This window comes from Podarcis melisellensis (assembly GCF_964234715.1).
Source record: "Podarcis melisellensis genome assembly, chromosome: 1".
NCBI classification, from domain to species: Eukaryota; Metazoa; Chordata; class Lepidosauria; order Squamata; family Lacertidae; genus Podarcis; species Podarcis melisellensis.
The window spans coordinates 98,844,306-98,858,074 of NC_138528.1; the positions used below are offsets into that span (position 1 = coordinate 98,844,306).

Below are 13,769 nucleotides of genomic sequence, written 5' to 3' on the forward strand. Positions count from 1 at the left end.
ACATTGTCTGGAATAGATCCAGTCAAATTAGTTAGACCACTCTGCAGTCAATAATCTGAGGAGTTTGTAGTTTTGGTCCATGTATGTACTGTAAATGAAATCTCTTCCCTCTCCAAAGCAAATTGCCACTTTATAATTTAAATGAAATTAAAGAATGCGTTGGCACAGCGCTGAGCTTTACCGAGGTTAAAGTTAAAGAAGTTCCCTGTTTAACTAGGATTGGAACCAAGTAAAAAGTTGGCTGGTGAGTTTTGATTTAGAACCTGGTTAGCATTCAACACAGTTAAAGTCAGTGCTTACTGGTGTATCCCCTGACTGATCATAGTTCAACTGAGGAAGTTTCCTCTGAGAAGAGATTGTAGGGAAGGATCACATGATCATTTGCCTGCTCCTGATTTCTTAATGTACCTAAGAGATACAGGAGTATTGTTTCTGTATTGCCCTTACAGTTTGCCATAAGTTGTACAGCAAAATTCCAAAGCAGAGCTGCAGCTGTGCTGGAATCTGTACATAGAGCTTTTCTAACTCCATCATTCAGTGGAGATGAAATTCCACACTTGATTGGGGAGTTTTCTCATTTTGCCCAAAGTTGTTGAGAGCTTTTTTTGCAAAAACAAAACAAAACAAAACAAAAACAACCCAAAACAAAACATTTTGAGCTATTTTTATGGAAATCTGCCAAAAGCTAGACTTCCAATATGGGATTATGGGATTTTCCTGGACATTTCAGTGATTCCTGCCTGGACACTGTTTGCAACTGCTGTATTCCGGATGTATGGCAGCTGTTTTTACATGAAAATAGCTCTAAAATGGCTTTTTTAAAAAGTTATTTTGTCCATAAAGCTCAATAGTTTTTCTGTCCGGATTTTCACTGTTTGAAATATTGGAACCCTAATATAAGGAGCTTCCCTTCTGTTTATTTGAATGTGGAAGTTTTCATAGAAATGGGAGCTACGTGTATATCAGTAATCCACTCACCTTCAGGCAAATACTGATTTAGAAGAAGGGGGGGACTTTTCACCTTGAAAGGCAAATAAAACAGAACAAGAACATCGTGTGACTGTTTCATCAACCGAATGTTTATCAAATAGTTCACTGAAGTAAAATTTTCTCTGTAGTTTAGGACATTTATATTTTCTTGACAGACATCTTAAGTATAATACTCGCACAAGCCAATATGAAATATGTTTTCCTTTTTCAGGTCTGGATGTTGATGGAATATACAGAGTCAGCGGCAATCTGGCAACGATACAGAAGTTGCGATTTGTTGTCAATCATGGTAAGTGATTCCTTCACCCTGGTAATGTTTTGTTTAGTACTTATCTGTCTGAAATGACAATACAATGGATTTTAGAAGCCGTGGTACATTAGTGGCAGAGAATGAAGAGTGGCATTTTGCAGAAGAGAAGTGTACAGAGATACTGCAAACAACCAAAATATGGGTTGGAAGAGAGAAGGGGAAGAGCAACAGTCATGCTGTAAAAGAAAATAAGCCAGTAAAAGAATTGGGGGGGGGGGAGAGAGAGACAACAAAAGGAGTGAGGAATTATAATGTGACATTAAATTTATGCTCAAAAATTATGCTAAAATATTAGACATAAAAAAGAGAAGGCCTACAAGTCTAAAGAGATATGGAATAAGAAAATGAAATAGAAGAAAAACAAAGACACTTGGGAATGATGCCACAGGAAGGGAAAGAGTAAGAAATGTGCACTGATTCACATTCACAATAGCAATACTACAAAAATAAGTCTAAAATTATGCAATAGGTACAAAAGCCAACATTAAATTACCCAGAAAGGTGCATTATTTGACTCGTGAGGGCAACCAATAAACAGACTGTACAATGGTGATGGGATAAAATCAGGCTAAATCCTTATCGACAGCAGCGGACAAGGGTTGGCATGGCGCTGGGGCCAAGATCACTTCAGCATTCCACAAACTCCATGTCGATGGAATGGGTCTGCCGTGTTTGGACTGTCCCAAATCCATTCTGTTGGGGTCATCCATTGTTGAACCTTGCGGCTGCAAGCCAAACAAGCAAGGTCTTACTGGGCAACCAGCGTACAGATACCTACTAGGTAGGTACCCCAACACCAGGCTTGGGGTGCCATGGTCAGTCTTCTCCTCAGACCCCTTATGTGGGCTCCCCATACTATGTTGATCCTGCCCAATGTCATTTCCGCCCTCAAAAAACAACCTTATTCCATCTAACAAAGGAAGGCCATAATTTCACTGAGGGAAAGGCGGAGAAAACCCAACCAAGTGCCAATCAGGTTGAGAAAAAAATATCCTGGCTGTGTCAACCACGGACCCAAAACTGCTCAGGGAAGGTTGTAACCCGACGGTGGGTAGGAAGCTCTCCAGGCAGAATGGCTCTGAGCTCCAGGGAAAGCAGCCTTATATTGGTTTTCCCCACCCCCTTGCAAGGGCTCATGGGACAGCTCTTTCCCATGAGCCCATCACACAGACAAGATACTGGGCAAACCCTTGCCCAGTACTTTGCTGCATTCTCTGGACCCCAGCACCGCTGGGAAAAGGTGTATTGGCATGGAGCAAGACAAATGAACAAACCCACCCAAAAGTTTTAATGCTGTTGATATGTTGTATGCCTTCCAGATTGTCATATATTCCAGATTGTTATATAAAATGTGTGCATTAGAAATGTGTTAATACTGTGGTTCTGAAAAATGTCCATGGTCATTTCACCTTTAAAAAGAGAGCATATTGAGCTATAAAGCTTTAATAGCTCAGGACCCCAATATCTTCTGGAACTTCTCTCCCGATATGAATCCGTCCAGACATAGATCTTCTGAGGTTCTTATCCAGGAACCCCCTCTGAGGAAGGCTTGTAGGGTGATGACAAGAGAGAGGGCCTTTTCAGTTGTGGCTTCCCATCTGTGGCATAATCTCTGCAGTGAGGTCCACCTGGCAACTATGCTGACATCTTTTTGGTGTCAGGTAAAGAGTTACTTTTTTCCAAGGCTTGTGATGGCCTTAGTAAATGAGGAGTGTTGGCTACTGGGACATTCGTTCTTCTAGGCATTTGTAATCACATATAAAATTTTATATTCCTGAAACTGTTTTTGTTTTTAACTTAACATTTACTTTTATATGCAAAATATTGTAGAAGAGTCTTATATTATTATTGATTGTTGCTATTTTCTTTCTGGTATTTTAGTTAGGTGATCTGTGTTCTTTCTTGCTCTGTGACTTGTCCTAATTTTGAGATTGATATACATATGGCACATTTATTTCTAAAGAATAGCCTCAAATTATGAATACAACCATAAGACATTTAAAATTAGCGGGGGGAAATCCCAGAAAGGATCAAATTCTTCCCCAATGTAACTCCATTGAAGTCTCCTCAAAACATTTCTGTGAACTTGTCATCAAATGTATGCAAAGGATTTCATCACTTTGAGTTTGATTGAATTACACCAGGGATGAACTAAGTCCTACATCTCTGTATGAAACTGAATTGCCAAATCCATCCCAAGCCACCAAGTCAGTAAAGTCATTCAACTTAAAAATAAAAAGTCAAAGCTCTTATTTCACCATGCAAGCTCTAGACAGACTGCACTTCTTCCTGTTCCCAGAAGTACTGTCTCAGATGTTCATTCTCTGCTCTCATTTCTGCTTTAAAGAACTGTGGAAGAGACCAAGCTGCTTGATCAGTCATCCATTGATGTACACTTGCCATCACCTTCTTTCCTCATACAAGTCCGGCAATTTGGTGTACAACTAACTAATTTTCAGGGAGGCTTGCAAATATGGCCTTTTTGTCCTGTGTTGGTGTTATTGCGTAGGACGTACGTTGGTGCCCCTGGCAGATATCCATGAACAAGAGTGTGATGCAGCAGGTCAAAAATTTGCTGCGACATGAGAAAATGAGAGGTTGCACTTGTGATCTTTCCAAGGTGAGGACCCACTAGAGTTGTTCAAAAAGAAGAGCTGTCAAAGGAGACAATCCCCAATAAACCAAGTCTCTTGTTTCCTAATCTATGCAGAGAATGTGAATCAATAACTCTGTATATTTTATTTATATACAGTGGTACCTTGGGTTACATACACTTCAGGTTACAGACTCCACTAACCCAGAAATATTACCTCGGGTTAAGAACTTTGTTTCAGGATGAGAACAGAAATCGTGCAGCGGCGGCACAGCAGCAGCAGGAGGCCCCATTAGCTAAAGTGGTGCTTCAAGTTAAGAACAGTTTCAGGTTAAGAACGTACCTCCGGAACGAATTAAGTACTTAACCTGAGGTACCACTGTATTGAGGCTTACAAATGCAACAAGATAAACGGTTCTTGAGCAAATGATTTTAGAAAAAAAGACACTAACTTTACAGTTTGAGTAGTTAGCCGTAAAACAAATAAGAAATAAACAGAGCTAAATACACCCAATTGTACCTATTTGTAATATGCAGTAGATTTGGGGAAGTCTTTCGGAAAAACAGATTACTGCAGCGGGTTTCTCGGCTTGTCGAAGGCAAAGCTGAATCTGTACTTGAGGCAACGCAAGTCAAAGTGGGGGCCCACCGTCCCAAGTGCCTTGTGGCACCTCCGTGATTTGGACACCATGAAGTGCTGCAGAAAAATGTGAGCAAAAGGGAAACAAATGTTTCTAAGCGTAGCATAAAAAGAGAATGCCATCTTAGCCATCACCGCAGCTAAGATGAGGAATCATGATGAGAAATAGGTGAGGGAAGAGTGGGAATACTTTGGAGAATATTTAAAGAGGTACAAAAACCAAATAAATTTCCAAGTAGGGATAGATATGTGAGCAGCAGTAAATAACACTTCAGATATTGTATAGAATCAAAATGAGTGGTATTGATGGATATGCTGTATAACAGGGACCAAGGTGTAGAAAACCATGGAGGGGTGGACAGGCAAGTCTGGAGAAATGAGATGAATGAAGCAAATTGAAAGATGTATGTATTAAATTTTGGAAAATGCATAAATAGAAAATTTTAAAAAGAGAATTCCAGTTGAAGGGGTGATGCAACAAACACCGGGGTGGAGAGATGGATTAGAGAGAGCTCAGTTGTGATGGTCAAGAAAAGCTTGTAACTAAAGGAAAAGCCTTGCCTACACATTCCAATCCCAGGTTTTGGACAAGGTGCATTGACAGAAACATAATAACCCCTTTCCCACCTCCGCACCTAAAGCTCCTCTGGCAGAATTGGGGGAACACCTAGGTTTAGCAGGTGCATGGGTGAGAGTCCCATTGCACAAGCGGAGCTCGTTCTGCAAGCACACACCCCACGTAGTGCTACATAGTGCTAAACCTCTTGTTTTTTTTACCTTCATTTTCTTGCCAAAAATCTATTAATGCTTCAAATTTATATCTGTTCTGATAAATTATCAAAAGAATCACCAAACAACACGCAGAAGCTACAGCCCCATATTACTGTTTGATATACTAGCAATGCTAGTTTAGTTTTGGCCAAACATCTGGTTCTGAGCTAGGCCTATGGAAAAGGCATGAAGAACCTGCTAATGCTGGCAGGTTTTTCCATTGTAGCTGTAGCTCAGAAGCTTGACATGCACATGGCATCAAAAGTAGAGCACATGGCTTATTACCTCTTGTGCAAAACTGAGAGCCTCTGCAAAGGTGGGTTTATGGTGGCTACTGGCAATAATGAGATGTACGTATTATTATTAATACTGATTTTTCATTTTTAAAATAATTTTATTTGATCTGGCGACTCCCCCCCCCCCATTGTACTTAAGAAGGGAAACTTCTGATTTTTAAAATATTTTTATATTTATTTTGTATATAACTTTTTTCTCAGCAAAATTTTGTTGCTTCTGTTAATATTATTCAGCAATAAGCATTAGCCAACCCTGCATGAAAAAATCCATTTATAATGCCCCAAATTGAACAGACTATCAATCCTTGCATGAGCAAAATACTTGATTGTTCATTTCTACACTGCCATTTGACCATGTATGATTCTTTCATTGAAACCCCTGCTCTGTGAAGTGCAAAACAGACATAAATTTAGACCGTCTTTATTTCATTGCAACTGGAATCTTGAACCACACAACATTGCAGGAAAGCTTGAGAATAGTGTACTGTAAGTTTTTTGTGTGTTTTTTTTTTAAGATAAAGAGAGAATGAGCCTCAGACCTAAGCATTATCAGTATCCCCTATCTTTATGTTGTGAACATAATCAGTATGATCAGAAAATGAATAAAAGGCAACCAGGGAATGATGAGGGGAGGAGAAAAAGGACAAAAATATTACAATTGTTCATCTTTATTGTTAAACATTTTAGAAAGTGTCTTCTGGTATTTTTTTATATAAAAAAACACATTGGCTCACTTCCTTGCACTTTTTTACTCGATCTTTTATTACCAGTTCTTAAGGCTTTTGTCAGCAATGACAACAGAAGCACTGCCGTACTGTATACATTTTATCCGTGTGTGTGTGAGAGAGAGAGTGTGTGTATTGGTGTGTTTGTACAGAAGGTCATTGATATTGCACTTCTTCTTTCAGGTGACAAGATTATCTTTTATCAATGATTTATTTTTCCTATTAAAAGCTGAAAAGATCTTGATCATAAGAGGCCTGTATTATAACATCTTTCAATATGGTACACAGTTCCCAGCTCAAAACTTTGTCAGTTACATTGATTCATGTAACACAAAGCTGTGAGGATTCTTGGAGACAGTAATACCCATTTTTTTTACCTCTCTCTTTCTTTGAAAGATATTGCAAAACAAAATGAACATTAATGCTAGTGTGATGTCACTGTTTCCTCAACAGTGGGATTTAAGTACATTTGAGTAAAGATTCCATACAACTGGCAACATTATTATCAGGGAACCTTTTGGCTATCCACTATTATACAAGGGAAACTGGAAGAGTTCGGAGGGGAGCTGTAATTTCTGTAAGTGAACAGTGATGCCCTTGTAATTTGAGGAGAGTTGGAGTGGCAACATCCTGAAAGCTACAATCTAGCCACCCCTGTTTCACTTATTTCCGCCATTGTAATGATTTGTTGTGAACTTTGTGTAAACCGTCATTATGATGACATCATCTCCTCGTACTTCAGTTTAGGTTTCCAATCCAGAGCCCAAGTTAACTTTATAGATTTTTAATGGATGTGTGGCAAATGTATCCACTTACTCCATATTCTAAATAATTCCTAGACCTATTAACTCTGGAACAACATACATATGAGTTTCTAGGGAACTTTGGAAAGATTGCTTCACATACTACTTAGGGGTGGCTAAACATTTTCAACCCAGGGGCCATATTGACGATCCTCTATCCCTCCAAGGGCACATGCCATTGGTGGGATTCTCGGTGAGTAAGTACATGCACACAAGCTACACATGCAGACAACACATATACTCAACACATGTGCACATTTACCACAAATATAGCACACACACTCACTAGATATGGAGAAGTGAGGTTACAAGGAACGAGGCAGAGGGCCTTCCTGGTAGTGGCACCCACCCTGTGGAAGACACTCCCGTCAGATGTCAAGGACATAAGCAACTATATGACATTTAGAAGACATATGAAGACATATGCTTAGGGAAGTTTTTAACGACTGGTGTTTTAATGTATTTTTAACCTTCTGTTGGAAGCCGCCCAGAGTGGCTGGGGAAGCCCAGCCAGATGGGTGGGGTGGACATCATATTATTATTATTATTATTATTATTATTATTATTATTATTCAACTGGTTTTTTTCAAGGGAATTGTTCAAGTAATTCCCTTGAGCACTAAATTTACAGGGGCAAATACAAAGTATTGTGGATTTGTCATACCCAGTTGGAGCACTTGAAATTTGTCCTAATATGTGTATAGTTATCACAAACCATAGAAATATCAATATCGCTGTTTACTGCATTGTTCAATAAGTGTCAATTCATGCATAAAATGAGGTAGATCTTAATTGTCTCATATCAAGCTCTTTGTTTACAAAATGTTTGGCATTTGCAGAGTAGCTTGACCTTTGAATGTCCTTATTTGCATGTTAACTGTAAAATACAACACACCACCCATAGGTCAATTACTGCGTTTTTAGTATCTATATGCACCTTTTGAGGGAAAATTAATATTTCCTACCTGCATCACATGCAAAGTCTCTGCTACCTGAAAAATAAAAATATTGTTATTAGAATTGGGAGACTGTAACATAGCCTTAAAGTATGGCAGATTTTTATAAAGTAAACAGTCATCTGGCATTAATAGGAGTTGATTTTATTTGCCACAATAATAAGTGATGAAATAAAACGGCTCTTGAGTGAGTCCTACATCTAATTCAACATTCAAATACAAGTTCCAACATTAAAAAATTGCATGTGAAATACAAATATGTTGGCCAGTTGAGAATATTTATTAACTAAATAATTTAATAATAAAGAAAATGACTACTTGATTAATTGTTACAAAGTAAAAATTACAATAAAACTGTCTTGATCCATGCTTTGCAGAAGTACCATTACTGTCTGTGCAGTTGTTTAACAAGGATTTAATTGGAAAGATAAGTGAATGCACATTTAAAAGTATTGTTAATTTGCTTTATAATCACCCCATCCTTCACAGTATTGACAGCACCAGGCACAAACCCCTCTCTCTTTTACAAGTATTATTTTCCATATGTGCACAATAAATTCTAGCTCTGTAATTGGAAATTTTATGGATTCTAGCATACCTTCAGCGTTGGATTTATAAGCGTTGCATCCCCTTTCTAAAGGTAATGCACTAGTGGCATTATTAGTCACTATTAGTAGTCGCAAAGAGCTGTGATCCTGTGCCCAATTATGAACATTTAAGGACCACTGATTGCACTGGGGCCTTTGCTTGCATATAAATATGAAGAGGATTCATCCATGTTGTACTGTCTGAAGCTACCCCATATGTATTGGCACACAATATGTCATCCCCTTGTGGTATAACACTGTGGTAAATAGTAGTCTCATTTATCCTAAGATCTGATTAGCTGGCTGTTTTTGCATATCCCCCAGGCCAATGAGATAAATGATGCTTTACCTCATTCTTATTTCTTGTATCAGCAAGCCGAAGAAAGGAAAAGACAAGATCAGTGAAAATGTTTTACAAGCAAGTGCCCATGTTCCTTTTTTTCAGCATTTTCAAAAATCCAATATGAAACCTACGCAGGTTTTTCTGAAAACCTGCCAGAGTTGAATCTGATTGGCAGCTACCATTATCAGTCTAAAGGAGAAGAGCTTGAATCAGCACTGCTACCTTTTTAACTCCAACTAAGGACTGAAGTTACCTTTGAAACTGACACATCGGGTCAGTGGAAATGGGTTGGGTGTTAAAACCAGGATTTGTTTTTTTTAAAAGAGAGAAAAGGAGAAGAAGAAGCTACTTTTCAAAACTATTTTTTAAAAAAAGAAGAAGAAGAGGAAGAAGAAGGGATACAGACCCACTGAAAAGCACCCAGCAGTTTTCACTGACCCAACATATCCATTTCAAAGGCAGCCAGTCGCTTCAGTCCTCTTGTCAGTTAACAAAGGCTCTCTGTGGGCAGAGGCAAAGAAGCTTCACTGCAAAGGCTCCCAACTTCCAGAGAAGCAGCTTGGTACAGTCTTAATGGGCCAAGGGCGTGATGGAGTTTGCAGCGCTTTTAGCACATAGCAAGATTGACAGAAAATAATATATTTTAAAGGGCTAGGGAAATCCTCTCTGATAGTTTACATTTGTTTTTCCTTCTCTCTTCCCCAGCCAGCCGCCAATATCCTTTGGGAACCGATATGAAGATTAGTATAGCCAATGAGTTGTATGTATCATGAGACGTTGAGCAAATTTCCCTGGTTAAGCACCCAGGCTACTTCATGCATATTTTAAAAGAAATTTTATGAAATCATTGATTATGGTGATTGGGTACACACACACACACACACACACACACACATTTTCATCTTCTTCAGTTTCCTTTTAAGAAACTGGCAAAACTTCACTGGACTAAATCATTACATAAAACATTGTTAAGGAATAAGGAAGGGTAGGTGATTCGCAATGATTTAGGCATTTAGTATGTCCCTCTGCTAGATTACTAGCACTGCATGGGTGAAGGAGGAGATTCCATGAAAAAGCAAATTTCGTAAAATTGCTGTTAATGGTCCCTATCCTGCGTCTTAGGGGAAAGCAACTGTGGGTACTACAAGTGGTGTGGTTAGCTGGAATTCGTGGCTGTCTGGGATAGGAGAAAGAGGCATCATAGAATTGTAGAGTTGAAAGGGGGACCCCAAGGGTCATCTAGTCCAACCCCCTGCCCTGCAATGCAAGAATCTCAGCTAAAGCATCCATGACAGATGGCCATCCAACCTCTGCTTAAAAACCTCCAAAGAAGGAGAGTGTTTGGCATTGGGGCTGAGCTGAAAACATTCACATTATTTAAAAAATAAAATAAATCTCATTTTCACTTGTTTTCCTTTTTTGTTTTTGTTTTCTTTATTTGGCTGTTTCTGTCAAACATTTCAAACACATTATGAAAAGCATTATCACTTGGGGTATTCAAGCTATTCCATCATAGGTGCATATGACAGGTGGTGCCATCATGGATTGTGTCATTCTGCACATCCAATCAACTCCACAGGCATATTGCAAATAATTTAGGTGTGCATCATTTAAATGTCCCCTTGGGAGTTCTCAATCTCTGCGTATTGTTGCTTCTGAATGCAAAATACTACCATGGATGCAAGTAGCTTTTCTTTCTTTCTTTCATCAGTGTTTTTCTTTCTTTCATTCATCAGTGTTTGGAGTGGGGTGTCCATGGTTTGTGAAATCTGGAGAAGCTGTCAAGTTGCTCCCTAGAAGTTCTCTTGAATGGTCACAAACTTGCCATCATCTTGAATCACATGCATTGAATTAGATATGCAGGCATAGTATGGGCCAGGGCCGTCTTTACCAGGTGATGCAAGGGGTGCGGGGTACCCGGGCGCCAAATTATGGTGGGCAGTACTGCCACTGGTCCCTCTCGATCGGTGGCAGTGAAAAGCAATGGAGCAAAAGTCCCCGCCCCCCCTTCCTCCATCGCTCTGTTTTCTGTCGTAGCATCAAATATTACCAATGAGTCATGACAGAAAAGCAGCTTTTTCCCACTGTGTCGTTACAGGTGAGCGATTTCCCCTCCCATAAAAAGCTCAACAACTTTGAGTTTTCCCTCCCCCCCTGCCTGCGGCACATATACTAAAGACGGCCCTGGTGTGGGTTACTCTAGAAAGCCAGGGTGCATAAGGGAATATCTACGTTCTGTGGATCCTCCTGCTCCTGATAACCTGATATGGATGCAAGTAGTTTTATCTGTATGGGGGGTGGGGGAGAGAGATGTTTATGCCAGTGGCAGTTGCTGGAGTGCATTGAGTATGGAAACCCAGGAAATGAATATTTGCTCCTAGAAGGTCTGTACTAACTTGGATTCCTCTGAATCTGACTGGGTGTGTAGATCCATCAGATATTGTTTGTTGAAGTCACCACAGAGGATTGCATGAAATCGCCATGAAAGTATCCTGCTTCTTTTGTGTCTTCGGTATTATTTGCTGAACAACACTATCTCATTACAAATAAATATTTTAAGAAAATAATACAACAGTGAAAGTATTTATAAGCCCTACTATTGATTTGAATCTGGACTACACTCTTGTCTGGTTTTTCCATGTGGTAAAACAACATACCCAGATACTGTGAGGGTTACGTGTAGACTACAATCCCTACTAGACTGCCATTACCATATACTGTATGTAAGATTTGTGGACACCTATACCAAAATGGATGGGTGCTACTCATTTAGATTGTTTTCTAAACCTGCTTTTTCAAATTCCAACAGCTCCAATTAAAATAATTATAACAATAAGTCGTAAAATAAAATTAAAAAATTACCAAGTAGTGCTTAACTAATAGAAATCCTAAAATAGTTACTTCTACTAACATAAGCAGAATATCAGTGTGAGTGGCCAGAGTTCCTCTGGGGCAGTGAAGATGTAGACAAAGCTATTTCAACAATCATTATTTTCCTCCTGCTGCTGCTGTTTGTTGTTTGTTGTTACTTATTGTCAAATTTATAGATTGCTCTTCATCATATGATCTCATAGTTTCCTGAAATGTTAATGAAACAGCAAGACAATACAAAACAACCCTAAAAGGCAGAGCAGCTTAAACATAAACCACATTTCACATCCTGCCTCAGCTGACAGTGAGATACATTTGCTGGTAGGAAGGCAAGGAGGTCCACATCTGCCAATCTCATGGCCAGGGTATGGGGAAAACCATCAGCATAAACATGTAGGCAGCCAGTGTGGATCCTACAAGATAAGTGTTATGTGACATCCAAAAGAACTATCAGTACTCTAGTAGCTGCATTTTGCAGTTGCTGAAGTTTTCAGACTATCTTCAATCTAGTTCGAGGCTACTAGAGTGTATTGCACCTTGGCCAAGGTATCTCAGTTCAGAGATAGCCTGAGCTGGAAATAAGCAAATGGGTAACCCCATTTGGGCCACCAATGAAAATGCTAGGTCCAGGAGAACCCTCTTTCTCCTTCAGGAAGAGACTTTGCCATCTAGAACAGGATGATCACCCAATTCCCAGACTCAAGAACCACCCACCAACAGTACTGTAATCTTGTCAGAATTCATTTTCTGTTTAATGTTGTTTGCCAGGTGAGGGGGTGGAGTGGCAAAAGGGTTATCTCCAAACACTGGTATCTGGTCATTTTAATCGTAGGTAAAAAAATAGTACTTGGTGCCAGTCCCAGGAAATACCTAGAAGATCCGTAAAGAGGGGGATATTTCTCTCTTTGCCAGACAGTTTGCTCAGTGAAACAAATCAGTGTCTGCACATTGACTGGTTTGGGGGTTGTTGAGGAGAAAAGAAGTAGAGGAGAAGTAATGTTTTTCACAGATGAAGCCCTGAGCACTTCCATTGTGGCTCAACTTCGGTTAATTGTCTCTCATCAAGTCCATTACAGTGGTACCTCAGGATGCGAACGGGATCCGTTCCGGAGCCCCGTTTGCATCCTGAACAGAACGTAGCACGCAACTGTGTGTGCACGGGTCGCATTTCGCTGCTTCCGCGCATGTGCGTGACGTCATTTTGACCGTCTGCGCATGCACGAGCAGCGAAACCCAGAAGTAACACACTCCGTTACTTCTGGGTCGTTGCGGAGCGCAACCCGAAAATACTTACCCTGAAGCGTATTTATCCCGATGTATGCCTGTACTGACAAGTGTTCAACATTGTGCTTAGTGTCAATAAATTTCAGAGTATCTTATTTCCAAAAAATGTGTTTAGACAGGTATCCCTAGGTTCAAATCAAATTACATGTTGTCATTGCATTGTGAGTGGTGTTTTTACATGCTTGAATTATGTGAAGCAGATGATATATAATGTGCTGCTGCCCTAGAGCATCTCTTGCGCTTCGAGGCCCCCAAGCCCTTCCCCTGAAAATAACTTCACACTGACACATAAGTTTAGTTTAAGTTATTGGGCAAAATTTAGGCCACAACTTTATTGATTACAGCAAAGTGAGCGGTGTTGGCTTAGGCATTGGCAACAGACTATAACTGACAGATGCCTCTCTGGCTGGAAGTCTGAAAGGGTAAACACCAAACGAGGGAGCAACATCGATGAGGACCAATGAAGCTCAGCCCAGGGTTCCTGTGGTCCTGGCATGGCCCTAGCCATGTCCCCTCAAGCCAAGTCCCCTCAAGCGGACTTCGGACGAGATCCAGGACCCCCAGATTCCTTTAGCGGAATACCCTTCTTCATGGAGGGGC

General features: G+C 39.9%; 1 protein-coding gene across 15 annotated transcripts in view; it reads left to right on the forward strand.

Annotated features, from left to right (window-relative positions):
• Positions 1–13,769, forward strand: part of ARHGAP15 (Rho GTPase activating protein 15) — a 377,757-nt gene that overhangs the window by 253,586 nt on the left and 110,402 nt on the right. For all 15 annotated transcript variants that reach the window (XM_081929289.1, XM_081929290.1, XM_081929284.1 and 12 more), the window contains one exon: positions 1,202–1,279. In XM_081929289.1, the coding sequence (XP_081785415.1) occupies positions 1,202–1,279 (78 nt within the window). The remainder of the gene's footprint in view (positions 1–1,201; positions 1,280–13,769) is intronic.